The sequence below is a fragment of the Schistocerca americana genome, chromosome 4 (genome assembly GCF_021461395.2).
Source record: "Schistocerca americana isolate TAMUIC-IGC-003095 chromosome 4, iqSchAmer2.1, whole genome shotgun sequence".
NCBI lineage: Eukaryota > Metazoa > Arthropoda > Insecta > Orthoptera > Acrididae > Schistocerca > Schistocerca americana.
Genome location: NC_060122.1, coordinates 73,746,980 through 73,773,966, shown reverse-complemented (window position 1 = coordinate 73,773,966; position 26,987 = coordinate 73,746,980). Strand labels below are relative to the sequence as shown.

General features: G+C 44.6%; 1 protein-coding gene across 1 annotated transcript in view; it reads right to left on the bottom strand.

Annotated features, from left to right (window-relative positions):
• LOC124613267 (atrial natriuretic peptide receptor 1-like) overlaps positions 1 to 26,987 on the bottom strand; it is an 839,102-nt gene that overhangs the window by 143,684 nt on the left and 668,431 nt on the right. Inside the window, exon 10 of the mRNA XM_047141959.1 lies at positions 2,712 to 2,796. Coding sequence (XP_046997915.1) covers positions 2,712 to 2,796 — 85 coding nt within the window. The remainder of the gene's footprint in view (positions 1 to 2,711; positions 2,797 to 26,987) is intronic.

The following is a 26,987-nucleotide window of genomic DNA, read 5'->3' as shown; positions in this document are numbered from 1 at the left end:
ATGTAATGAAGGCAAGCAAACAAGACAGACTTTTCTCCGTAGAGGAATTAGAACTACTAAACCGCCTGAAGTCAAACATGCAGATCTTTTCTGAACCATGAAAGTTATGTGACTAAGTGATGCAAGATTATAGTAGAATAGGATTTATGTATTTCCTACAGACAAAAAATGAGACTTGTGAAATATTTTAGGGGTACAAAATGGGATAAAAAGGCAGAAGAAGTGATCGCAGTGGGACATAAGAAGACCTCAAGAGATTACAAAGTATGATCGTGAAGCAAATGAGTAGTGATTAGCAAAGATGCAACTATAATGCAATTACAGGGTGGTGCAAGTAAAAGTTCCCCGGAGGACAGAGTTGTAGGGTACAAAGAAACACATCAGAGGAAAGGAAATATAGTACTAACCTGACTATAGCAGATGTTGAAACTGACCAGCATTCATTTCTTCAAACTTTTGGGGCCTGGCCACAAGTTACTGAAGGCGGATCAAGCTGGACTGTTGGAACTGTTGCAGTCTCATTTGAAAGGTTCTTCTACAGTTCTTGCAGACTATGAGGGTTGTTGCGATACAACCTAGACTTGAGGGCTCCCCACACAAAGTAAAATATTGCTACTTGGAGATTAAGCGCAAATCACAGTGACAGTATATAAGAAAGGTAAGAGAACGGACCCACAAAATCACAGACCAATATCCCTAACTTCTGTTTGTTGCAGAATCGTTTAACACATTCTCAGTTGGAATATAATAAACTTTCTACAGGCTAAACAGCTTACGTTCACGATCAGCATGGTTTTAGAAAGCATCGCTCGTGCGAAACTCAGATTGTCCTTTTCTCACAGGATATACTGAGAACTATGGATGAACGGCAACATGCAGATTCCATACTTCTAGATTTCCGGGAAGCATTTGACACGGTGCCCCATTGCAGGCTATTAACGAAGGTACGAGCATATGGAAGAAGTGCGCAGATATGTGAGTGGCTCGAAGGCTTCTTAAATAATACAACCCAGTACGTTGTCCTAGACGGTGCGTATTCATCAGAGACAAGCGTATCGTCAGGACTGCCCCAGGGAACTGTGAAAAAACCGCTTTTTTTCTCTATATACATAAATGATTTGGCGGACAAGGTGGGCAGCAGTCGACGGTTGTTTGCTGATGATGCCGTGGTGTAAAGTAAGGCGTCGAAGTTGAGTGCCTGTAGGAGGAAAGAAGACGACTTCGACAAAATTTCCAATTGGTGTGATGAATGGTAGCTAGCCCTAAATATGGAAAAATGTAGGTTAATGCGAATGAGTAGAAAGAACAAACCTGTAATGTTCGCATAAAGTATTACTATTGTCCAGCTTGACACAGTCAAGTCGTTTAAGTATCTGTGCGTAAAATTGCAAAACGATATGAAGTGGAACGAGCATGTGTAGCGGTAGATGCAGGCGTAGAACTTCTTCGAATAACGACAGATATCACCGCTACCCTGAGGTGTAAGTTTGCAGAAAATCCGGCCCACTGAGTAAGTACGGAGTGTGTTATTTTTTCGGAAAGAAGCATCGGAAAAGAATGAATGTACACTACTGATGAGACCAGAAAAGCCAAATAGGGCTAGGGAAAGAATCTGAATGAAGAAAGAAGACAAAGTTGTCTTTCCACGTATTCAGTCATGGGACAACTTATTTTTTTAAATACGTGAGGTAGTAATAAGGTTTTGATTATCGTCTGGAAAAAAATGCGTAGTTAATCTTTTGCTTGCAGGCACATGTCTGCAGTCCTCGCAGACACTGAAATCCCTGCGACACAGTATCACAGCAAACCACTGAAGCAGCAAAGAGCTTGATGAATCGAGGCAGTAGCTGAAATATTTCAGCTGTGTCAGGCCAATCCAGACGACGTCGTCAGCCACCTAATTGCCCGTGGACGAGGGCAGGGTGTGTCACTGTGACCCCAGGACAAAAGAGCGAAGCAAGCAGTGGACACATGTGCATTTATCGCCGTCGATAAAGGCGAAGAGCCATCCGTTATCAGGAAAGGAGATGTTGAGCACAGGATGCGGTCACATATGCTGCTCCTCTGGGCTACGGAAGTTTGCCTCGCATTCACTATTTTCCCAAAATGGCACACGGTGACTTTTTCCATTACCACCGAATGAAGAAACAATTGCGTGACGGTCACTTCCAGAATGACTAGGATGTGATTTTCCAAGAGCCGAAATGCATAATTTTAGAACCATTTAACCTGATGACCACATTTCCTAGTAGCACACTCTTAACCTTAATGGTAGATTTAATCGTACTAATTACTTAGGTGTTGGTTTCATAATTGATTTGCTATATCGTTATTAATTAAAACTCGTAACTTTTGGTTAGGTTAACTTACATATGATGGGGAAATGAAAAATGAGTTTGAAGTTAAATTCCCTTGAGTAAAGATACTTCCAAGAACCTCTGGGAAGGATATACCTCTTCAAAATTTGAACTAGTGAGGCAGGAGAGGTCCCTGGAAAGGGACAGACGCAAACATAGGTGGCCAGCTTCAATTTAACCCTAAAATAGAACAAAAAAAAATAAAAAGGATGGCTTTCACTTTTTGTTCTGTCTTCCTATAACACAAAGTTTCCGCCAGAAATATTCCAGATATTTTCTGGAGAGTCCTGGTTGTACTGTCATATGTGATTCAATTTATGACTTAAGTAAAGTGGTGCTTTACATTATTCTTACCTGTAAGCGACGCAGGCGAAAGTGCACGAGAAGGCTATGAAGAGGATAGCAGCTGTGCCGCCGTAAAACACCATCGTGTACACACCTGAAAGACAAAAAATTGTGAGCTATTAGGTGTTAGCTATGGCAACAGAGGGCCGACATTTCACCCCAACTTTTTTCTGCTATTACATTAGTGCACCAGTGCTCTGACTAGTCCGACAACGCAGGACGCATGTAGCAGAACAACGCACAACGTGCAGTTAAATTCCCTTGAGAAAAGATACTTCCAAGATCCTCAAAATTAGCTGAATAATTCACCATTAACAACTTTTTCACCACTAAAAAGGAAATTTTAGAGGAGAACAAAAGACGGTTTTGTGCTTAACTATTTGGGCTTTCCCGATACAGGCAGTATGAACGAGGTAAAACGCGATTGCATACTTTTGCAACAGTTATTACACAGTTTCTTATGTTATCTTTGAAAAATAGCACTCTTTCAATTTCCCTGGACGAACAATGTTGCATCTTCGCAGTTACAACGTTATACTGCTGAAGCACACTGGTTTCCCTTTGTTTCTACTTTGCAGAAATAGGAAGCTTATTTTGAGAAATATCACAAACAGCACAAAACACATTATGTTTACTATAATAAAAATCTGCACAGGTAGCAGCAGACGAACCTAAAAAATTAACACCATTTCTGTCACAATTACAATAAACATGTACATTCAGCATCAGATTTTCAACCCTTGGCGGGTGGGTTTTGCCGGAAAGAGGTAGTTGCTGAACAAAATACCGTTTTTCAACTGGGATAAGTCAAATACATCCGTTTTATTGGCAAATGTTTATCATACAAGACAGCGAAAATGAAATCTTTGATGGCGGAAGTTTTATTTTCCCAATACCTCTCGGCTACTTTGCAATGCTTTGACAAACCAGTGGTTGCAGAATGTCATGATTCTTCGTCCTTTAGCACAGTAAGGTTGTTTCATGAAATCTGTAGACAGATGTACTCAGTTATTTTGAAAGAGTCTTTTTGAACCCCTGTCTAGTGCGCTAAGATTCTTGAAATCGTCTGGCTCCATCTTGCAGAAAAGCAATCCGTTGGCCTAGGCGTTAGGAAGGACTGGATTTGAGACGTCTGAGTAATACATGAAAGCATCTTTTGTTCCTATCTATAGGTGCAAAATCTCTATCACATAGTAGAAAACCATGCCTTGTAACTCGGCATTTCTGGTCTGAACTAGAAGAATATTATTGAACAATTAGATTTCGGAAATAGGAAATCATCCACCCGTTGTTGTTCTGCCCAATGTCAGAACAGACAGATTATCAGATTCTGAGAATCACCATCATTGAGCGGATTGAAATGCGTAAGAACATACTTCACAGTGCACTAAGGTATTTCTGTTGAGCCTCTCCCGGCAATGATTCCATGCCAGAAAAAAGTCAGGACGGTGGTACTTCGAGTATTATGTATTGCCATGTTACAGTAAGAGTAATGCTGTTAATAAAGTATAGAAGAATGGTAAAGCTGTGGACAGAAGAGTACGTACTGAAGATAGATGCAGAAACTGACAATATTATCAGTTGGTGTGCTGCTTCCAGATTTGAGCTGCTTCGGCACTTTATTTTTCAATTTTTAAAATTCCTTCCGTAGACTCGGCATATGAGGTTTGTCCTGTATGAAAAACATCCGATAACGGCACACCAAAATTAAATATCGAATGGCTTCTGAAAATATCTATATACACACTTTCGCTACCATTTAGTTGAGGATAATTCTCCGTGAAAATTTTGCCCGCGCTCGGATCTGAGCTTACACACAAACAACACATTTGTACCTACATCATTAGTGGTTTTCTTGCTTTGGAAAGCACTAAGTCTCTGCCACTATCCGGTATTCTATGAGGCCTGTTGGAATGTTTTCCTCTTTTGGTTTCCAGGGTTGATCTGCCCTTTAATTTGCCTTTCAAGGTTTGCACCCTGCTGGTTATAATGCATAGAATTATACGCACGGTCTGTTAATCTTAACGATTTCTAAATAACCTATGAGTAGATATGGGAGACGAGACACTATTCCTTCCGTTGTTTCTTTCTTTACATCAGCCATCTGAATACAATTGAGATCACAAAATTGTGCCTGTTTGTCATAATCAAATGCGGGAATTTCGGAAAGAACTGCAGCTTATGATTTGACAAAAAAAAAATATCCGGATGAAAAGTAATCGTGACAAATCTTTCCTAGAAAAAAAAAAAAAAAATACAAATTCCATTCCTAGTATTTCGAACAACTCCCTTAAAATCTGCCATATTTAGGCTTACGTTCGAATGAAAATAAAACGTAAAATCGGAGTTACGTTGAAAACATCCCCGTTTAGACTAAATACTACACTACTATATTAGAATTCTGTATTAAATACAGTTTTTTGGCTACGTGAGTTAGGAGAACCCCTTTTTTCATTACTGGAAGCAGCTAGAGCATTGTTATAGTCACTTCATCAGGTGGCAGTTTACCAGGAACGGGACCATTTCCCGTTGGCATACTGCATAGACCCCTAGGCAGAATGCGTGGTGCGTGCCGTACCAAGGAAAATTTTGAGATAACTAACAGAAAAATGGCATTTTAGAGAAATTTTCGCATTAAAAGTCTGTTACTCGGCACTTAAGGTTCATTATTTACGTATATGAAATTCTACTATATAATTTACGATTTTATGAATTGGTGAGATTAAAAATTGCCGAGAAAGTACAATGCAGGCTCTCATGGCTTATACTTACGTCCTTCATCAATTTTGTTTAGTGTGCACTAGGCCATGCTCCAACGCGTATTTATGTATCTTCTGAAGCTGGAAGCATCATCAGTTAGCATTTTCAAAAGTAAACAAGTTGAGCAAGCCGAATTGTTTATATGTATCCACACAAGCGTCGATTCGTGACGTCATTAGTCCGCTACCTAATACTGTGGAGGCTTGTCGACGTGTGAACAGAGCTTGAAGGGGGGGGGGGGAGATGGAGCTTTATGGTTTGTTTAACACTAAGGCCCACAATTTCTCTAATTTTCGTCCTTCTTCCTTTATGTGAAGGCTGTTTTTTATTTTTTTAAATTTCTGTGGCCTCTGTGAACATCCTAGCATGGTAACGATTGGATCTTGATAAAATCGTAGTGACGGTGAAACAAACTTGAGGGTTACCTGACCCGAGTGCTTGATCCGAAAAAAAGGAAGGATAAACACAAGAGCAACTATCGCCTGAATAATACCGATAAATCGGCAGCAGCAGATCAAATTTTCTCCGAGATTTACTAAATGTCAGTTGTTACTGTGCCGGATGAAGAAAGGTTGGAATCGGACAAATTGTGGGCCTCAGTGCTAAATGAAGCTCCATGACACAATTCCTCGATCTTATGATGCGATTCCAACGCAGCGTCTGAAGCGAGACAAGTCGTGCAGCAGCAGTATCCGTGCACCTGTCCAGTGGCACTCTTTTAATACACGGTGATTCAAAAAGAATACCACAACTTTAGGAATTTAAAACTCTGCAACGACAAAAGGCAGAGCTAAGCACTATCTGTCGGCGAATTAAGGGAGCTATAAAGTTTCATTTAGTTGTACACTTGTTCGCTTGAGGCGCTGTTGACTAGGCGTCAGCGTCAGTTGATGCTAAGATGGCGACCGCTCAACAGAAAGCTTTTTGTGTTATTGAGTACGGCAGAAGTGAATCGACGACAGTTGTTCAGCGTGGGGCACTGAGAATCCGCGGGAAACAACTCAGTATGAACGTGACTCGCCTAAGGTGAACGTTTTCTGTGCCATTTCAGCCAATAAAGTTTTTGGTCCCTTTTTCTTCGAAGGTGCTACTGTAGCTGGACTACAGTATCTGGAGATGTTAGAGAATTGGCTGTTCCCTCAGCTCGAACAAGAAGCACAACAATTCATATTTCAGCAGCATGGAGCGCCACCACATTGGTACTTATCTGTCCGTAACTACCCGAACGTCAACTACCCGAGGCGATGGATCGGCCGCCAGGCAGCCCGTGACAGAGCACTTCATCACTGGCCTCCAAGAAGCCCTGATCTTACCCCCTGCGATTTTTTCTTATGGGGGTATGTTAAGGATATGGTGTTTCGGCCACCTCTCCCAGCCACCATTGATGATTTGAAACGAGAAATAACAGCAGCTATCCAAACTGTTACGCCTGATATACTACAGAGAGTGTGGAACGAGTTGGAGTATCGGGTTGATATTGCTCGAGTGTCTGGAGGGGGACATATTGAACATCTCTGAACTTGTTTTTGAGTGAAAAAAAACCTTTTTAAATACTCTTTGTAATGATGTATAACAGAAGGTTATATTATGTTTCTTTCATTAAATACACATTTTTAAAGTTGTGGTATTCTTTTTGAATCACCCTGCATAACTGCATAATATTCGCGCAAACGAAGTTGACAGTCGGCGCGGTGGCTAACTATAAATGGGAAACGCCTTTACGGTCACTCCCATCAGCCACCGCGCCGAGTGTCAACTTTGTTTGCGCGTAATGTACAGCCTGTTCCAAAGATGCGACCAAATTGTAAGTTGGTGGCACAAAGCGTGGCTTCACGTCTTAAACAGGTAATGAATAAGGAACTTTGTCCCACTCAATCATGTGGCGTTTCGAATCGAACCATCTTCACCGCCACTTCTATATACCGTGATGCTGTCTTACTCACCGCTGACGCTCGAACCCCGGCTGCAATTCTTTCCCTAGATTTCGCCGGTGCCTTCGATAGGGTCTCCTATCCATACCTGCTGGCTGTTATGTCGCGGATGGGTTTCGGGGAGCGCTTCATAAGAGTCATCCGGCACTTCTTGGATGGAGCAGATCGCGACCAATTCCCATCAGACGATCAGTTCGACAACGGTGTCCCTTGTCAATGTATTTGTTCGCCTTGGCGCTGGACCCCATGCTGCGTGACATCGGACGGATGGTCGATGGTGTCGCTCTCCCAGGCGTCACCTTCCGCAGTGCGGCATACGTGGATGGTGTCGGTGTGTTTGTAGCAAACGCCAGGGACATCGATTCAGTTCGCCGAGTACTCAACGTTTATGAACGAGCATCCGGTGCCATGTTAAATGACAAAAAAACGGTGCTAATCCCGCTAGGACCACGATCATTGACCATCGAACGCCCATGGTACCGGATTGTGGGGGAACAACGTATCTTGGGCCTTGAGGTGACTGCCTGTCCGCAGCGCATGTTAACACTCACGTGGAGGCGAATTCTCACGCGCATCAGAGGACTTCGCGTGAGTCACGCTGATCGACGACTAGACCTCCATCAACGAATCCAACTGATTAATACTTACATCCTATCACGGGCATGGTATGTAGCACAACTCCTTACGCTACCGAAACAAACCGGCAGAGCCATCTCACAAACAGTATATTGGCTATTGTGGCGGCATGCACTATTCAAAATTGATGCGCAGACTTGTACACTGCCAAAGGTCGATGGTGGCCTTGGACTCATTGACTTTCCCCGCAAATGTGCGGCCCTCCTGATTCACCGTATCGCCACTTTGCGTGAGATTGACCCAGGTGGGACAACAGCGGTGCTTTTCGACCGTTATCGCCCACCATCGGCGCGTGCACCAGTATGTTTGACACATATTCCGTTCCGGATGACGACAGTCAAGGACTATTACCTCAATCAAAGTTACGTCCTAACAGTGGCCACTGACAAGGCACCCACGTCGAAGCGCCTTTACCAGGCACTTCGAGGCCAGCCCACACCACATAAATTGGAGGACAGACGACCGTCGGTCTTCTGGCACCAAGCTTGGGCAAATATCAACCACCCAGCCCTCTCCACAGAAGTTTCAGCGCTATGGTATCGCGTCGTAAACAATTTAATACCCACTAATCATCGCCTGGCGGCCGTCCGTCTACGGCCCTCGGCTCCTTGGGGCCGATGTGGTGACGTAGACACCAGAGAGCATCGTCTCTTATGCCCTCATGTCACAGAAGTGTGGGACCTTGCACGTGTGCTATTAGCGCTGATCGGTGGGACTACACCCGACAATGTGTCAATCGACTGGTTCCTCACCCCTGATATTCAGTCCAACCCCCGAACACGACGTAACGCAATGGTGTGGCTCTTGGGCCACACCATTTTCACGATCTATGACCTTTGCCTCACTGATGTTGTCTCTTTCATGGACTACTTTTGGAGCCAGCATCGCCTGGCGAAATCTGACCGGAAATATACCATTACTTTTGCAAGATTTCTTAAAGTTGCAATGGTTCATGGTTATCAAAAGGTGTTCCGGGCTGACTAAGCCCCCTCGTACAAGAATTGCGTGAGTGTACCCCTGGATCTTTGTCACTCGGACTTTCAAACAACCCTTGACTTGCCTATACCCCAGATTTGACATTGACCTTCTGGGCATCACTAGAGTAGACTGTTCTATGATACTTGGAAATTGTGTGAACCTTGGACGAAAAAAAATTATTGGAAAGTTGGAAAACACGTAATCTATCTTAGAGGATTATTACTTCGTTAATTCTATGGGCGATGGGATTATCTCGCCAGTTTGTTTTCATTTGAGTGTGCTGCCGTCCCTGTTTTTATTTTGCCTTCATTTCTGTCTTTATTTATTTCTTTCTTTTTAGTTTCTAAAATCCTCACTTGCTTCACACCTGCAGAGAGAGGTGTGTTTCTGAGTAGTGTGTCGTCGCCCCCTGAGGCATAGCAGAGTATGCCTCCGCTTTTATTTTAGTTTATGGCAGTAAGTCCTGCTACTAACAGCACCCTGCTTTACGTGCTGCGTCGACACTAGAGAATGGCGGCATTCTTGGAGAGGAAAAGGCAGGGCTATAGGGGAGGTAGGAGGCCCAAAAATAAAAATTTAAAAAAAGCGGCGCGCGGCTCACTTCTCGCCAGTTACGTCTCAGTGCCGCTGGACAGACGACGTGGCTTCTGTCGCCACAGGCACCACATTGGATTCGCACCTTCAGAAAGCGGTCTGACAACGTTACTAACACACCGTTGAGTGGATACGGGTAACAGTTCGGCATGCTAAGCTTGCTTTCGTTTCAAACTGCTACGTGAGTCCTTATAGCCTCTGATGACGTCTCCAACATTAGGAGGCAAAATAGGCAGAGAACAGGGTTAACAGAAGGAACGCTTATTACGACTCAAGAGGGAGGCTCTGGCCCTACTAGTTGCTGACAATTGCACCTTTGGAGAGCTTCAGGCTTCTGCGCTAGGAAAACACGTCTTTTCGTACAGCCAGCGCATCCTCGAGAAACGTAGTGGATGCATTACTTTGCTGCAGGTGTTCAGCCACACCCATCAGAACTGTGCAAGATACACACCACGAGTCGTCAGCCTGGCACCAGAGCAAAGACGTTCAGGGAATGTGACACCGCGAGGAGGCCTGCAGGCCCGAGAGTCCACAAAGACCCGCCACAAATACAATACTTTTTGGCTTCTGGGGTAGTCCAAAAGAAAGCCGGCACCTTCGAATGAGGAATGAATAAAGGACAGCTGCCCTGAAAGGATCGCCCATTGGTTGGCAGTGATAAATCGCCAGCCAATGATAAAATGACGTGACAAGACGCTCAGGAAATATGACACACAATGAAAAAATGATGCTTTCCCCCTTCAGTCACACATGGCAAGTAAAGGAAATGTTTTATATGTGTAATTTGCTAAGCATAATTGAATTGTGGTGTTTGGTTTATGTTTCATCTTCCCTGTGTGAGACTGCAACCAAGCAACATCGATCTATAGCAACCTGCAGCCAAGCCCCAGGAAGCGAGTCTGTGATTGCGAGAAGATGAGCGTCGGTCGACCGCATCTTCGGCGGAAATTGGTACGATAGCGAAAAGTTCGAACGATCTGAAAAAAGTATATCGGTTTGTTTTAATACACTCTTGACCTTATATGAAGTAATATTTTATAGCTCCAATTTATACCTGATTACACAGGTGTGTTAACGCCAATATAGTTACCGTACGATCAGTGAAAAAAAGTCTCTATTTTCTGATTTACTCGAAGCGAGTGGCATGAGGAGAAAATGTTTGCTTGAACCAGATTAACTGGACGTGTGTCATTGGAAGTGAAGTGGTAAAAACGTTTTTGTGTTCGAAAGAACAAGATTTTATAACGTGACAATTTTGCGTCGGCCATGTATCAAAGGTAAGAACTTCTGCTTTCGACAAAAACTTTGACCTAGTCTCTGAATAATCTGTGTTAATAACGACGGGTTTTTACAATTTATCTGCAAAAGTATTTGCTTGTTAAAAATATAAAGTGCTGTAGTAGTATTCAACAGCGAAAACAACGCTGCATTTAAAAATAAAAACCTAGGAAACGCAGACAACAGTACTTCAGGACAGGTATTTCCATGGATTGTGAGAACTGTAGTCTTACAGTACCACCAATGAGCACGAGAATAATACATGCACTGAGGTGACAAAGATCATGGGACGGCGATATGCACATTACCAGTGACTGCGTTCACAAGGTATAAAAGGAGCGTGTATTGGCGGAACTGTGCTCAAGGTGACTCACGAGACAAGGCTTCCGTCGGACGAGGGAAACTGACAGACGTCGAACGCGGAATGGTATTTGGAGCTAGACAAAGGGGACATTCCATTTCGGAAGTCGTCATGGAATTCAATATTCCGAAATCAACGTTGTCAAGAGTGTGCTGAGAATATCAGATTTCAGACATTATCTCTCACCATGGACAACTCAGAGGCTGATCGTCTGTACTTAAATACCGAGAGCAGCAGCTTTTACGCAGAGTTGACAGTGCTGAAAGACAAGCAACACTGCGTGAAATACTCGCAGAAGTCAACGTGGGACGAACCACGAACACATCCGGTAGGAGAGTTGATGGGCTGCGGCAGCAGACTACGGAACCGCGTGCCTCGCTAGCAGCACCTCGCCTGCAGCGCCTACCAGGGCTCGTGACCGTACCTGTTCGACCGGAGGCGATCGGAAAACCGTGGTCTGGGCAGATACGCCCCGATTTCAGTTGTTAAGAGCTGACGGTAAGGTTCGAGTGGGGCAGACCTCAAGAAGCCATGAGCCCAAGTTATCAACAAGGCAGCGTGGCTCCATAATGGTGTGGGCTGTGATTACATGGAATGGACTGGGTCGTCTGGTCCAACTGAACCGATCATTGACTGGAAATGGCTCTGTTCTGCTACTTCCATTTGCAGCCATTCACAGACTTCGTGTTTACAAACAGCGATGGAATTTTTATGAATGACGATGCGCCATGTTACTGGGCCACAATTGTTCGCAATTGATTTGAAGAACATTCTGTATAATTTGAGCAAATGATCTGGCGCCCAGATAGCCCGACATGAATCGAACATTTGTGGGACATAATCGAGAGGTCAGTTCGTGCACAAAGTCCTGCACTGACAACACTTTTGCAATTATGGACGGCTATAGGATCAGAAATATTGGAACACGTGAGGCAATACTGATCTTGAGACTTATCTTAGAAGAAAGATTAAGGAAAGGCAAACCTACGTTTCTAGCATTTGTAGACTTAGAGAAAGCTTTTGACAATTTTGACTGGAATGCTCTGTTTCAAATTCTAAAGGCGGCGAGGGTAAAATACAGAGAGCGAAAGGCCATTTACAATTTGTACAGAAACCAGATGGCAGTTATAAGAGTCGAGGGGCATGAAAGGGAAGCAGGGGTTGGGAAGGGAGTGAGACAGGGTTGTAGCCTCTCCCCAATGTTATTCAATCTGTATAATGAGCAAGCAGTAAAGAAAACAAAAGAAAAATTCGGAGTAAGTATTAAAGTCCATGGAGAAGAAATAAAAACTTTGAGGTTCGCCGATGGCATTGTAATTCTGTCAGAGACAGCAAAGGACTTGGAAGAGCAGTTGACCGGAATGGACAATGTCTTGAAAGGAGGCTATAAGATGAACATCAACAAAAGCAAAACGAGGATAATGGAATGTGGTCGAATTAAGTCGGGTGATGCTGAGGGAATTAGATTAGGAAATGAGACACTTAAAGTAGTAAAGGAGTTTTGCTATTTTGGGAGCAAAATAACTGATGATGGTCGAAGTAGAGAGGATATAAAATGTAGACTGGCAATGGCAAGGAAAGCGTTTCTGAAGAAGAGAAATTTGTTAACATCGAGTATAGATTTAAGTGTCAAGAAGTCGTTTCTGAAAGTATTCGTATGGAGTGTAGCCATGTATGGAAGTGAAACATGGACGATAAATAGTTTGGACAGGAAGAGAATAGAAGCTTTCGAAATGTGGTGCTAAAGAAGAATGCTGAAGATTAGATGGGTAGATCACATAACTAATGAGGAGGTATTGAACAGAATTGGGGAGAAGAGGAGAGTGTGGCACAACTTGACGAGAAGAAGGGACCGGTTGGTAGGACATGTTCTGAGGCATCAAGGGATCACAAATTTAGCATTGGAGGGCAGCGTGGAGGCTAAAAATCATAGAGGGAGACCAAGAGATGAATACACTAAGCAGATTCAGAAGGATGTAGGTTGCAGTAGGTATTGGGAGATGAAGAAACTTGCACAGGGTAGATTAGCATGGAGAGCTGCATCAAACCAGTCTCAGGACTGAAGACCACAACAACAACACCATAGGAGCAGCATAGCTCAGTATTTCTTCCAACGACCTGGTGACTCCCTGCCATGTCGAGCTGCTGTCCTACGCTGGGCAAAAGGAGGTCCGTCACGATAGTAGGAGGTATTCCTTCACTTTTGGCACCTCACTGTAGTGTGCTGGTTACCAATGATGTCTATGTTGTGTTTCTTTCCAGTCTGATACGCTTTTCGTCAAGAATTCAACTTTGTTTCCGTTCCTGATGATTGTCTTCTTACACTGACGGTGATGTTGGTTTTTTACTCGGATTATAGCACAGGTCGGTTTATTCACCATGCTGCCAGTGAGTCATTTTGATTAGCACCGCTATTCTTTTCTATTCCGATTACTATGGTGCCACTTCTGAATCCCGCTCCACCCTATAATTTCTCTCCATGCCACCCAGTGTTAATATCAATTTCTTTCGTATACCACTTTTAATTCCAAGATGACATTCTAATCTATACCTCAAGCTCCATGTATATGTCAGACTACTGGTTAGGGGTCGGTTGAAACGCCTATCTGAATGCCAAGTGGTCGCGGACGGCGGATAAGGATCTTCATCCGCTTCACTCACGCAAAACGACCGAAGCGTTCTCCTGCCGCCGGCCGTTGTGGCCGTGTGGTTCTAGGCGCTTCAGTCTGGAACCGCGTGACCGCTACGGTCGCAGATTCGAATCCTGCCTCGGGCATGGATGTGTGTGATGTCCTTACGTTAGTTAGGTTTAAGTAGTACTAAGTTCTAGGGGACTGATGACCACAGATGTTAAGTCCCATAGTGCTCAGAGCCATTTGAACCATTTTTCAACGTTCTCCTGCCAACTGCTGTCTGCTATCCTTTGGTTAGTTGGTTGGTTTATTTGAGGGAGGGGGCCAAACAGCAAGGTTATCGGTCCTAACGGATTAGGGAAGGAAAACGGCCGTGCCCTTTCAGAGCAACCATCCCGGCATTTGCCTGAAGCGATTTAACGAAATCACGGAAAACGTAAATCAGGATGGCTGGACGCCGGTTTGAAAAGTCGTGCTCCCGAATGCTAGTCCAATATGCTAACCACTATGCCACCTCGCTCAGTCTGCTATCCGTCACGTATAAGCCACCCACCCAGGTGCGTCTGAGACAGCAGCCCATGACACATGTCCATCCCACATCGCCTGCTAATTCTCCGCCACAGCTGGTACAAGACGTAGGTGAGCATCAAACCCCCAAGGCAGCTCATCAGAGAAGCCACAGTGTCATTCACTCCCAACCACTGTGCGATGACAGCCCAGTCAATGTGACTGAAGATCCAAGACCCTTTATGTATTTTTTTATTCACTTCCTCATTTTAATAAACTGATGTTTTAAATTACTATCTCTGTTTACCTCTTCGTTATTCAGAAATGTTATCAACATCCAGGACCAGAAAGTATTATTTCAGTGAAGAGGTGACGTTCGGTTTGATTAATGATGATTAAATTTGGTCCGTTAGAAAAAAATTAGTTTGTTATTTAATGTAACTTGGTTCAGTTTCAATTTACGACACTTTTGCCGTCCAAATTGGTGCATGATAGAGCAGTAATAGTATGAGTATATTCATAATACATTCTTAGAGCGAGTTCGGTATTGGAAAGGCAACTTCATCAGTCCTATTGTGGGTAGGTGAGGCATGGGAGAAATGGGATTTCTACGAAATCGAACTTGTTTTCAGACTACCAAAATTCCGTTAGTCGTTTCTTTTAAAAGTCCCGTTTCGTTTTGCCAACTGAAGCGACAGACGTGTGACAGGCTGCCACTGGCAGTTTGCAGCGATGGGCGTAAGATTTGAAAGGTCAGCGTTCCCTTTATTCACGCCAGCTGCCCGGTGAGAAATTCAGTCAAATAGGAGCATCAAAGAAACTGCATCTTAAAATCGTCTTTTAATATTTTATATGGACCCAGACCACAATTTTCAACAGGAGCCTCTTATTATTAAAATTTTTGTTATGCGGATCCTTGGCTGCTGACCGTATGGCTCGCGTGTAAGTGTGGCTCCGCTCCTGTCGTCTTTTTTGCGTAGAGTTTTCTGCTGCGAGTACAGCGTTCTCAGGTGTTCAATAATTTGCGATCTTGACGTTAGTATGGACGTGGAGTTGGGCCCTAGCTATGCACCTGCTCATCGGCCCTGCAGCACCCTGAGCTGCTCGTAGCGCAGACCTTAATACAACTGAACATCTCTGGAGAACGCTTGGAAGAGTAGTCGGAAAACATGAAATAAGAAGTAAGGCTGCTCTGAAACAATGTCTACAACAAGAATAGTAAATTATTACTTCAGTGATTGCGAAAAGACTGCTTCATTCCATGGCCAAATAGGTTAACAGATGTGATATGTAGAACAGAAATGACTACAAAGTATTAACATTTCACTAGAATTATGTACATCTTAATTTTAGTTACATTTATGAGTACTTTTATACCTACTGAGTGAAGCCAGCTGGTACAGAACATTTATTTACACTACTGGCCATGTCATTAAAATTGCTACACCAAGAAGAAATGCAAATGATAAACGGGTATTCATTGGACAAATATATTATACTAAAACTAACATGTGATTAAATTTTCACGAAATTTGGGTGCATAGATCCTGAGAAATCAGTACCCAGAGCAATCACCTCTGGCCGTAATAACGGCCCTGATACGCCTGGGTATTGAGTCAAACAGAGCTTGGATGGCGTGTAGAGGTACAGCTGCCCAAGCAGCTTCAACACGATACCGCAGTTGATCAAGAGTAGTGACTGGCGTATTGTGACGAGCCAGTTGCTCGGCCACCATTGACCAGATGTTTTCAATTGGTGAGAGATCTGGAGAATGTGCTGGCCAGGGCAGCAGTCAAACATTTTCTGTATCAGAAAGGCCAGTACAGGACCTGCAACATGCGGTCGTGCATTATCCTGCTGAAATGTAGGGTTTCGCAGGGATCAAATGAAGGGTAGAGCCACGGGTCGCAGCACATCTGAAACGTAGCGTCCACTGTTCAAAGTGCCATCAATGCGAACAAGAGGTGACCGAGACGTGTAACCAATGGCACCCCATACCATGTCGTCGGGTGATACGCCAGTATGGCGATGACGAATACACACTTCTAATGTACGTTCACCGCGATGTCGCCAAACACGGATGCGACCATCATGATGCTGTAAAAAGAACCTGGGTTCATGCGAAAAAATGACGTTTTGCCATTCGTGCACCTAGGTTCGTCGTTGAGTACACCATCGCAGGCGCTCCTGTCTGTGATGCAGGGTCAAGGGTAACCGCAGCCATGGTCTCCGAGCTGATAGTGCATGCTGCTGCAAACGTCGTTGAACTGTCCGTGCAGATGGTTGTTGTCTTTCAAACGTCCCCATCTGTTGACTCAGGGATCGAGACGTGGCTGCACGATCCGTTACAGCCATGCGGATAAGATGACTGTCATCTCGACTGCTAGTGATACGAGGCCGTTGGGATCCAGCACGGCGTTCCTTATTACCCTCCTGAACCCACCGATTCCATATTCTGCTAACAGTCATTGGATCTCGACCAATGCGAGCAGCAATGTCGCGATACGATAAACCGCAATCGCGATAGGCTATAATCCGACCTTTATCAAAGTCGGAAACGTGATGGTACGCATGTCTCCTCCTTACACGAGGCATCACAAAAACGTTTCACCAGGCAACGCCGGTCAACTGCTGTTTGAGTATGAGAAATCGGTTGGAAACTTTCCTCATGTCAGGACGTTGTAGGTGTCGCCACCGGCGCCAACCTTGTGTGAATTCTCTGAAAAGCTAATCATTTGCATATCACAGCATCTTCTTCCTGTCGGTTAAATTACGCGTCTGTAGCTCGTCATCTTCGTGATGTAGCAATTTTAATGGTCTGTAGTGAACTTTTTGCAGTGGGCTAATTTAGTTAATCCTCTTATATGTACAGATTAGGAAGGAAATCCTGTACTGTTGGTTTGCCAAATAACATCTCTGTGTGACGTATAGATACATGCTTTCTTTTTCACGACCGTCAGTATGTGTGGAGTCGAGGTGACTACGAGAAAACCAAATGGGGGCGACTGGATCGGCGGGCCCTGCCCCACCCTCGTACCACGACCAGTGGAAGCGCTGCGCCACCTCACCGCGTCCTTGTTTTGCGGGAATACTCGAGGTCCCTACACACTGGGATGCCACAACAGCTGTGCTGGCGGAAACGCCAGACTCCGTGGAGCCTACTGTACCTGGCACACACTGAGTGACCGCTGGGCAGGCAGCGCGTCCAGTCGAACGCTCCTGCACCAAAGCGGTAATGCGCTAACTGCAGCTCACCCGTAAGTAGGTATCTTCGAATTTCACTTGAGCAATGCGGATGGGTCTGACACCGAATCTTTTATGTGCAAGATTCAGATGAGACTTGCGATTTGGGTCACATCACCTCAGTACTACACAAAATGCAAACTGAAAAAAATGGATTGGCGACAAATTCTGGAAATTTTCGGAAGAAAACAATTGAGTTTGGAAGACACAGAAGAGCTGAGTGGTTCAGAAACATATTATTCTATTTAACTTCATTTTAGTGAACATAAATATTTTGCAACTTTTGGGGATGATCATGTTTAATAAAACACTAAGCAAATCTGTCTCTCATTGCAAGCACAGATCCTCCCCCCCCCCCCCCCCCCGCCCACTACATTCATTGTTCGTTACAGAACGGAAGACAGAATCTGAGGGGTTCTTTAGGTCTTGAACTGCGCCGCAAGACATCAGGGAAGTCAGGATTAGATGCATCCCTAAGGAACAGTGAATATACAGGGTGGCCCATTGATAGTAAAAAATGGTTCAAATGGCTCTGAGCACTATGGGACTCAACTGCTGTGGTCATAAGTCCACTAGAACTTAGAACTACTTAAACCTAACTAACCTAAGGACATCACACACATCCATGCCCGAGGTAGGATTCGAACCTGCGACCGTAGCGGTCGTGCGGTTCCAGAATGTAGCGCCTTTAACCGCTCGGCCACTCCGGCAGGCCCATTGATAGTCAGCGGGCTAAATATCTCACGAAATAAGCATCAAACGAAAAAACTACAATGAACGAAACTTGTCTAGCTTGAAAAGGGAAACCAGATGGCGCTATGGTTAGGCGGCTAGATGGCGCTGCCATACATCAAACGGATATGAACTGCGTTTTTTAAAATAGGAACCCCCATTTTTTTTTTATTACATATTCGTGTAGTACGTAAAGAAATAAGAATGTTTTAGTTGGACCACATTTTTCGCTTTGTGATAGATGGCGCTGTAATAGTCACAAGTGTAAGTACGTGGTATCACGTAACATTCCGTCAGTGCGGACGGTATTTGCTTCGTGATACATTACCCGTGTTAAAATGGACCCTTTACCAATTGCGGAAAAGATCGATATCGTGTTGATGTATGGCTATTGTGATCAAAATGCCCAACGGGCGCGTGCTATGTATGCTGCTCGGTATCCTGGACGACATCTTCCAAGTGTCCGGACGGTTCGCCGGATAGTTACGTTATTTAAGGAAACAGGAAGAGTTCAGACACATGTGAACGTCAACCACGACCTGCAGCAAAGGAATCTCAAAAACGTCGGTGTTGAGAAAGCTACATAAACATCGATTGCATCCGTACCATATTTCTATGCACCAGGAATTTGCATGGCGACGACTTTGAACGTCGTGCACAGTTCTGCCACTAGGCATAAGAGAAATTACGGGACGATGACAGATTTTTCGCACGCGTTCTATTTAGCGACGAAGCGACATTCACGAACAGCGGTATCGTAAACCGGCATAATAAGCACTATTGGGCAACGGAAAATCCACGATGTTTGCGAAAAGTGGAACATCAACGACCTTGGCGGGTTAATGTATGGGAGGAAGGATAATTGGCCCCCATTTTATCGACGGCAATCTAAATGGTGCAATGTAAGCTGATTTCCTACGTAATGTTCTACCGATGGTACTACAAGATGTTTCACTTCATGACAGAATGACGATGTACTTCCAACATGATGGATGTCCGGCACATAGCTCGTGTGCGGTTGCGGCGGTACTGAATAGCATATTTCACGACAGGTGGATTGGTCGTCAAAGCACCATACCATGGCCCGCACGTTCACCGGATCTGACATCCCAGGATTTCTTTCTGTGGGGAAAGTTGAAGGATATTTGCTACCGTGATCCACCGACAACGCCTGACAACATGCGTCAGCGCATTGTCAATGCATGTTCGAACATTACGGAAGGCGAACTACTCGCTGTTGAGAGGAATGTCGTTACACGTATTGCCAAATGCATTGAGGTTGACGGACATCATTTTGAGCATTTATTGGTTTAATGTGGTATTTTCAGGTAATTACGCTGTAACAGCATGTGTTCTCATAAATGATAGGTTCACAAAGGTACATGTATCACACTGGAACAACCGAAATAAAATGTTCAAACGTACCTACGTTCTGTATTTTAATTTAAAAAACCTACCTGTTCGTCTAAAATTGTGAGCCATATGTTTGTGGTTATTACAGTGCCATCTATCGCAAAGCAAAAAAAGTGGTCCAACTAAAACATTCATATTTCTTTACATACTACACGAATATGCAATAAAAATGGGGGTTCCTATTTAAAAAAAACGCAGTTCATATCCGTTTGACCTATGGCAGCGCCATCTAGCGGGCCGACCATAGCGCTATCTGGTTTTCCCCTTCAAGCTAGACAAGTTTCGTTCTTTGTAGTTTTTTCGTTTGACGCTTATTTCGTGAGATATTTGGTCCGGTCACGATCAATGGACCACCCTGTATATATGTTTCAATCAAGACCGCCGGCAGAAGAGAAGAAGAACAAATCGAATATGGGCATGCAGTCGAAAAGAAAAGATAGGGGGCAGAAAGAAGAAGACGATGTCCCGTTAATTAAGGTGCTTAATGCAAGTATACGGCAGAGGGAATGACGCAGGACGAAAACAAGATGCTTTTACTGTCTCTGTTGAGCCCACTTCAAAGTTTTAGCAAACAAAAGAAAATAGCCACTTATATACACCTCTCCACGTTAGAGTCACACACAAACCACTTAACAACTCACTTTCAGGACAATGGTCAGTTGAAGTACGTGGATATTATCGTTCCTCAGTCTCTTCACGATATGTTGAATCGCAAGAACTTCGTAACTCGGACAAGGCATATTGCTATCCGGGGTGCATAAGTTTTCCTCAGAACCTCCTTGAAGACTAAAATAACGCAGCTACGTCTCCTGCTGCAGTGAGTGTCACGAATAGGTGTGATTCATTAGATGCGGAGAATTATTTTAAGAAATAAGATGCGTAAAGAATTTGGGAAACTCTCCTTCTTCTTGTCTCAAATACTTATAGTTCATCTCGGCACAACTCCAATAACTCGTCAAACGAACGTACTGACATTCACACGAAACTGAAAAATATATCACAGCAATTTCTTAAATCATTGTATAGTGTGCTAAATAACCCGTTCATATGACTATCAGCAACGAAGGAATGTACCCATAACTACGACTTTTTCTGCAATCTTTTTCTACACTGAGGTGACAAAAGTCATGGGATACCTCCCAATATCGCGTCGGAGCTCCTTTTGAGATATTATCTCATTTAGTGGAAAAAACACTGTCTGCCTTGGCTGTAGACCGTGTTGACACTGATAAAAAAGGCACGCTGCGGAAGAGGTTATAACTTTGTGAAATAGGTGTATATGCTCGTTGCGGCTCACTTAGTTGGTAGAGAGAGTGGGGACTCGGCTGCTCGCTCTTCAGTTTCCCTATTGAGGGCCCTGCAGCACTGGGACACCACACATCCGCTGGCAGCACTCCGGTCTGGGGGTATGAGACAGCAGCAGAGGCGCCACAGAAATCTTCTCCGTCTCTGCTCAGTATCCAAATGGACATAGCAGAGCTGGTAGCAGTGCCTTGTGTGCGACGTCCAAATACACTGAAGTGACAAAAGCCATGACATAGCGACATGTACATATACAGACGGTGGTAGTGTCGCGTACATAACGTATAAATTGGACAGTGCATTGGCGGAGCTGTCATTTTTACTCAGGTGATTCACGTGGAAAGGTTTGCGACATTATTATGGCGGCACGATGTGAATTAACAGAATTTGAACGCTAAACCGTAGTTGTAGCTAGACGAATAGGACATTCCATTTCGTAAGTCGTTTGGGAATTACGTATTTCGAGACCCCCGGTGTCAAGAGTGTCTCGAAAGTACTAAATTTCAGGCATTGCCTTTCACAACAGATAACACAATGGTCATTACTTAACGACCGAAAGCAGAAAAGCAACATTACGTGAAACAACCGCACAGCCACTGGACGTGGCATGGACTCAGGAACTCGTTGGGAATCCCCTGCAGAAATACTGAGTATTGCTGCCTCTATAGCCGTCCATAATTGAAAAAAATTTTGGCTGTGCAAGGATTTTGTGCACGAACTGATCTCTCGATTATGTCCTATAAAGGTTCGATGGGATTCATATCGGGCGATCTGTGTGGTTAAATCATTTGCTCGAATTATCCAGAATGTGTTTCCCACCGATCGCGAACAATTGTTGGCCTGTAACATGGCGCAATGTCATCCACAAAAATTCCGTCGTTGAACGGCTGCAAATGGTCTCCATTTACAGTGAATCAGCAGCTCAGTTGGTCTAGAGGACCGTGTCGATTGCATGCAAACATAAACAACACAATTACCAGCCACCATCAGGTTTCACATTATCTTGTTGACAATTTGGGTCTAGGGCTTCGTGGGACCTGCGCTATACTCGAACCCTAGCATCAGCTCTGAACAACTGAGATCTGGACTCACCTGACCAGGTCACAGTTTTGCAGTAGTCTAGGGTCCAAGCGATATGGTCACGAGCCCATGAGAGACGCTGCAGGCGATGTCGTGCTACTAGCAAAGGCATTCAAGTCGGTCGTCTAATGCCCTAGTCCATCAACGCCAAATATCGCCAAAATGTGGTAACGGATACGTTCGTCGCACGTCCCACATTGATTTCTGCGGTTGTTTCACGTAATGTTGCTTTTCTGCTTTCGGTCGTTAAGTAATGACCATTGTGTTATCTGTTGTGAAAGGCAATGCCTGAAATTTAGTACTTTCGAGACACTCTTGACACCGGGGGTCTCGAAATACGTAATTCCCAAACGACTTACGAAATGGAATATCCTATTCGTCTAGCTCCAACTACGGTTTAGCGTTCAAAGTCTGTTAATTCACATCGTGCCGCCATAATAATGTCGCAAACCTTTCCACGTGAATCACCTGAGTAAAAATGACAGCTCCGCCAATGCACTGTCCAATTTATACGTTATGTACGCGATACTACCACCGTCTGTATATGTACATGTCGCTATGTCATGGCTTTTGTCACTTCAGTGTATTTGGACGTCGCACACAAGGCACTGCTACCAGCTCTGCTATGTCCATTTGGATACTGAGCAGAGACGGAGAAGATTCCTGTGGCGCCTCTGCTGCTGTCTCATACCCCCAGACCGGAGTGCTGCCAGCGCATGTGTGGTGTCCCAGTGCTGCAGGGCCCTCAATAGGGAAACTGAAGAGCGAGCAGCCGAGTCCCCACTCTCTCTACCAACTAAGTGAGCCGCAACGAGCATATACACCTATTTCACAAAGTTATAACCTCTTCCGCAGCGTGCCTTTTTTATCAGTGTCAACACAGTCTACAGACAAGGCAGACAGTGTTTTTTCCACTAAATGAGATAATATCTCAAAAAATGGCTCTGAGCACTATGTGACTTAACATCTATGGTCATCAGTCCCCTAGAACTTTGAACTACTTAAACCTAACTAACCTAAGGACATCACACAACACCCAGTCATCACGAGGCAGAGAAAATCCCTGACCCCGCCGGGAATCGAACCCGGGAACCCGGGCGCGGGAAGCGAGAGCGCTACCGCACGACCACGAGCTGCGGACCTTGACTTCAGAAATCTGGTCGAAGGGAACGCACATTACTGTAGTCAGGCAGAGATGAAAAGATTTCCACGGGTATAGTAGCGTGTAGAGGTGCACCAAGCCAGTGTGCAGTTGCTGCAGTAACAACAACCACGCCTTTCATATTAAATAGTTTCTTTTATGCAGTGTGTATTCTGTGTTTTTTGAGCAGCAGGCTCAAAAAACACAGAAATAATTACGAATATGAGGTAAGACTGAATGTGAGTTGTGATGTGGACGGTATTGGGACTGTTGAGTGTATTAGGGACTATGTTCAGTAGAGAGAGAATGGTGTGCGTCTGTGGGAAGGAATTCATAGTTGTCGTGCATATGCTAGGATTGGAGTGGTATGCCAGCTGGGTGAGGAAAATGTTAGGATGAAATGGGAAGGGTGCATTTAATGTGGAAGGAGTGATGGATCTTGAGCCGTGCTTGGCTCTTGTCCCCGCCATCATGTATTTTACACCCTGTTTTTAACATACTTCCATCTCACTATGTTAATTTAAATTACTACTGTCACTGAGTTGCTGCTTTCCTTGATCGTGAGTGGCGTTAGCAGCGCGTATTGATATATCCCCTCTCTTATTATCTTTGCTCGACTGCTATTACTTTCCGGTCTTGTCTGTGGTAGTTAGTTGGGCGTCGGAGTTCGGCTAGGCAGTTCGTCGGCAGTTTGGGTTGCGAGTTCCTGCTAGTTGGTTGGAACGTGTCTGGAGCGCAGTCCGGACCTACCAGTCGGGGAGCTGCAATGCGGCACTGGTGCAGTTGGGTTGGAGCAACAGTGAAGTCTGCGTCGACATGGCTCGCCCAATCATTGCCGGCACGCATCACTTGAGCTGGGCCAAGGTCTTGGTGGATTGACGGTCGGTCGTCCTACAGGGCGACGTGTTTTGGCTCGCTGATCGTGCATGAGTCGGCTGTGTGTGTGTGTGTGTGTGTGTGTGTGTGTGTGTGTGTGTGTGTGTGTGCATCGATTCCCAAATGGTCTTCGTGCATGCTTAGTTACTGTTGTGTATTGTTCAGCTCTTCAAAAATGGTTCAAATGGCTCTGGGCACTATGGGACTTAACATCTGTGGTCAACAGTCCTCTAGAACTTAGAACTACTTAAACCTAACTAACCTAAGGACATCACACACATCCATGCCCGAGGCAGGATTCGAACCTGCGACCGTAGCGGTCACGCGGTTCCAAACTGAAGCGCCTAGAACCGCACGGCCACACCGGCCGGCGTTCAGCTCTTCGTGCAAGTGTTTGTCAGGTTGTGTGTTTAGTTAGCGTTATGTCTACTGACGACGATTTTAGATGTTATCGGCATTCTGAGTGGAGTCGTTCGGTTGTTGCGGACGAGGGAAGTTCTCCGCGTGATGCAGTCGGCTGGGGCCGCTGGCAGCCCGTGCGCAGTGTCGGAGCGTGTGTGGAGCTGTCCGATCGCTACGAGCTTCGTGGTTCGCCGATTCAGGACGTCAGAGTTGAGTAGTGGTTTCAACTACCCAAGCCACGTGTATTCATGTTTTAGTAGATCGCCTCGGTGGTCTGCTGTTGGGGAGGTTTTCCGGTGAGCAACACCGAGTGGTTCTACTGCTGAGATTTAGCTGCCATGCGTTGCAATTAACTATTTTGGTCGACTACGATTTGAGTGCATCAGCGGAATTTTCTGTCTTGTGGCCGTTAGTGTTCTGGTTACCTGCCCTGTCCACTAACGTAATTTTAGGCAGCGTCCTTTCCTCACCTGTTGTTGCTGTCCAACATGATGTGTAATTTTGACAGGTAATACGTGCTCCAAGGTGGATTATCACGTTTGTAACATTGCCAGTTGGGGTTCTCATGTACTGACTGACGGGAAGCAAGTTGTTGTGTCGGTCAGTCCATGGCTGCCCCCTGGTTGGGTTCCGACGGATCAAATATAGTTGGGTACACCACCTGTCTCACCTGTGTGAATGCGGGCAGACTGACCTCCCTGCAGGCCTTCTGAGTGCCACCGGTGTTTAATTATCTGTTGTCAGCTACTTTAAATTTTAGGCTTGTGGGTATTGTCTGTTTGTTAAAATTTTACAAGATTAATTTTTAAATTTATCTTTCAAGCTTAAACACTGCGGCCTTCTCAAAAATGGATCAAATGGCTCTGAGCACTATGGGACTTAACATCTGTGGTCATCAGCCCCCTAGAACTTAGAACTACTTAAACCTAACTAACCTATGGACATCACACACATCCACGCCCGAGGCAGGATTCGAACCTGCGACCGTAGTAGTCGCGCTGTGGCCTTCTGCCTTTAAAGATTATGGTAATATATTTTGAAATTTTGAAGTTTGATTGTCGCCCTCAGCCATTGGTATTGCACCTTGCGTATGTTGTTTCTTTAAATTATTTTACTGCTATCTTAATTGGACTTTTATCTTGTTGATTTTTAAGATTTATTATTGTCAAACATGATGGCCTTCTGCCTTTAAAGGTCTATGGTAATATATTTCGAAATTTTGACATTTAATTGTGGCCTTCAGCCATTTGTGTTGCATGGTGTATATGTTACCTTTCGGGTTTAAAATTATTTTATTGCTATCTTAATTGAATTTTGATTTTTTGAAGATGTATTGTTGGCCTTCTGGCTTTAAAGGTCTATGGTAAGATATTCTAAAGTTTTGGAAATTAATTGTGGCCCTCAGCCATTTCTATTGCACTTTGAGTATGTTGCTTTTTGAATTATTTTATTGCTATCTCAATTGGATTTTTATCTTGTTAAGATTTCTTGTTGGAGGCCTTCAGCCATGAAAGAGTTGCTAAATTACAATTAATGACAGTTAGAAGAAGAAACTGACCTCAACCCTTGGCCCTTTCCACAGCCCTATTACCTGTTTTGCCCAGCGGGTTTAGCGGGCGTTTCAGATCTCAGGGAATGTCAGTTCTGATGTAGGGGCTGTTAGGGACTATGTTCGATAGAGAGAGAGAGAGAGAGTGGTGTGTGTCTGCAGGAAGGAATTCGTAGTTGTGATGTGGATGCTATGATAGGAGTGGGATGCTAGCTGGGTGACGAAAATGTGGGTTGAAGCCTTCATTTGGTGTGCAATGATTAGTAAGCATTATATTTCGAAGGAGTGGTGGATCTCAGGGATGAATTCGGTGTCTGGGACAGCAAGGCGATTGAAATTCCGCAGCAGGGAAACGATATGGAGTGCATGGAGGCGGAGCGAAGGTGGGACCTAATGACAAGAGGCGCATGAGCAGGTCACGATCCTCAAGGATGGAGGAACTGTAGGGCGTTACAAGAGATGTAATGGAAATAAGCGTTTTGCGTCATTGGCTGGGAGTCTCCGAACGGGGCAGGTCCAGCCGCCTTGGTGAAGGTCTTATTACATTCGACGCCACATTGGGCGACCTGCGCGCCGGATGGGAATGATATGATGATGAAGACAACACAACACGCAGTCCCTGAGCGGAGAAAATCCCCGACCCAGCCGGGAATCGAATTGGACCCGTAGGACGGCAATCCGTCACGCTGACCACTCAGCTATTGGGGCAGACCAAGAAATGTAGGTGAGTTGTAGGCATTCCAAGAGCTGAAGGAGATGGGGGATTTTGCGTCAACGGTTTACAGAATGTAGAAAAGTAAATAAAAAAAGGAAGAAACGCATCGGACTCTACTTAAATTACCGCATGACAGAAAATTGATTCTGCACTG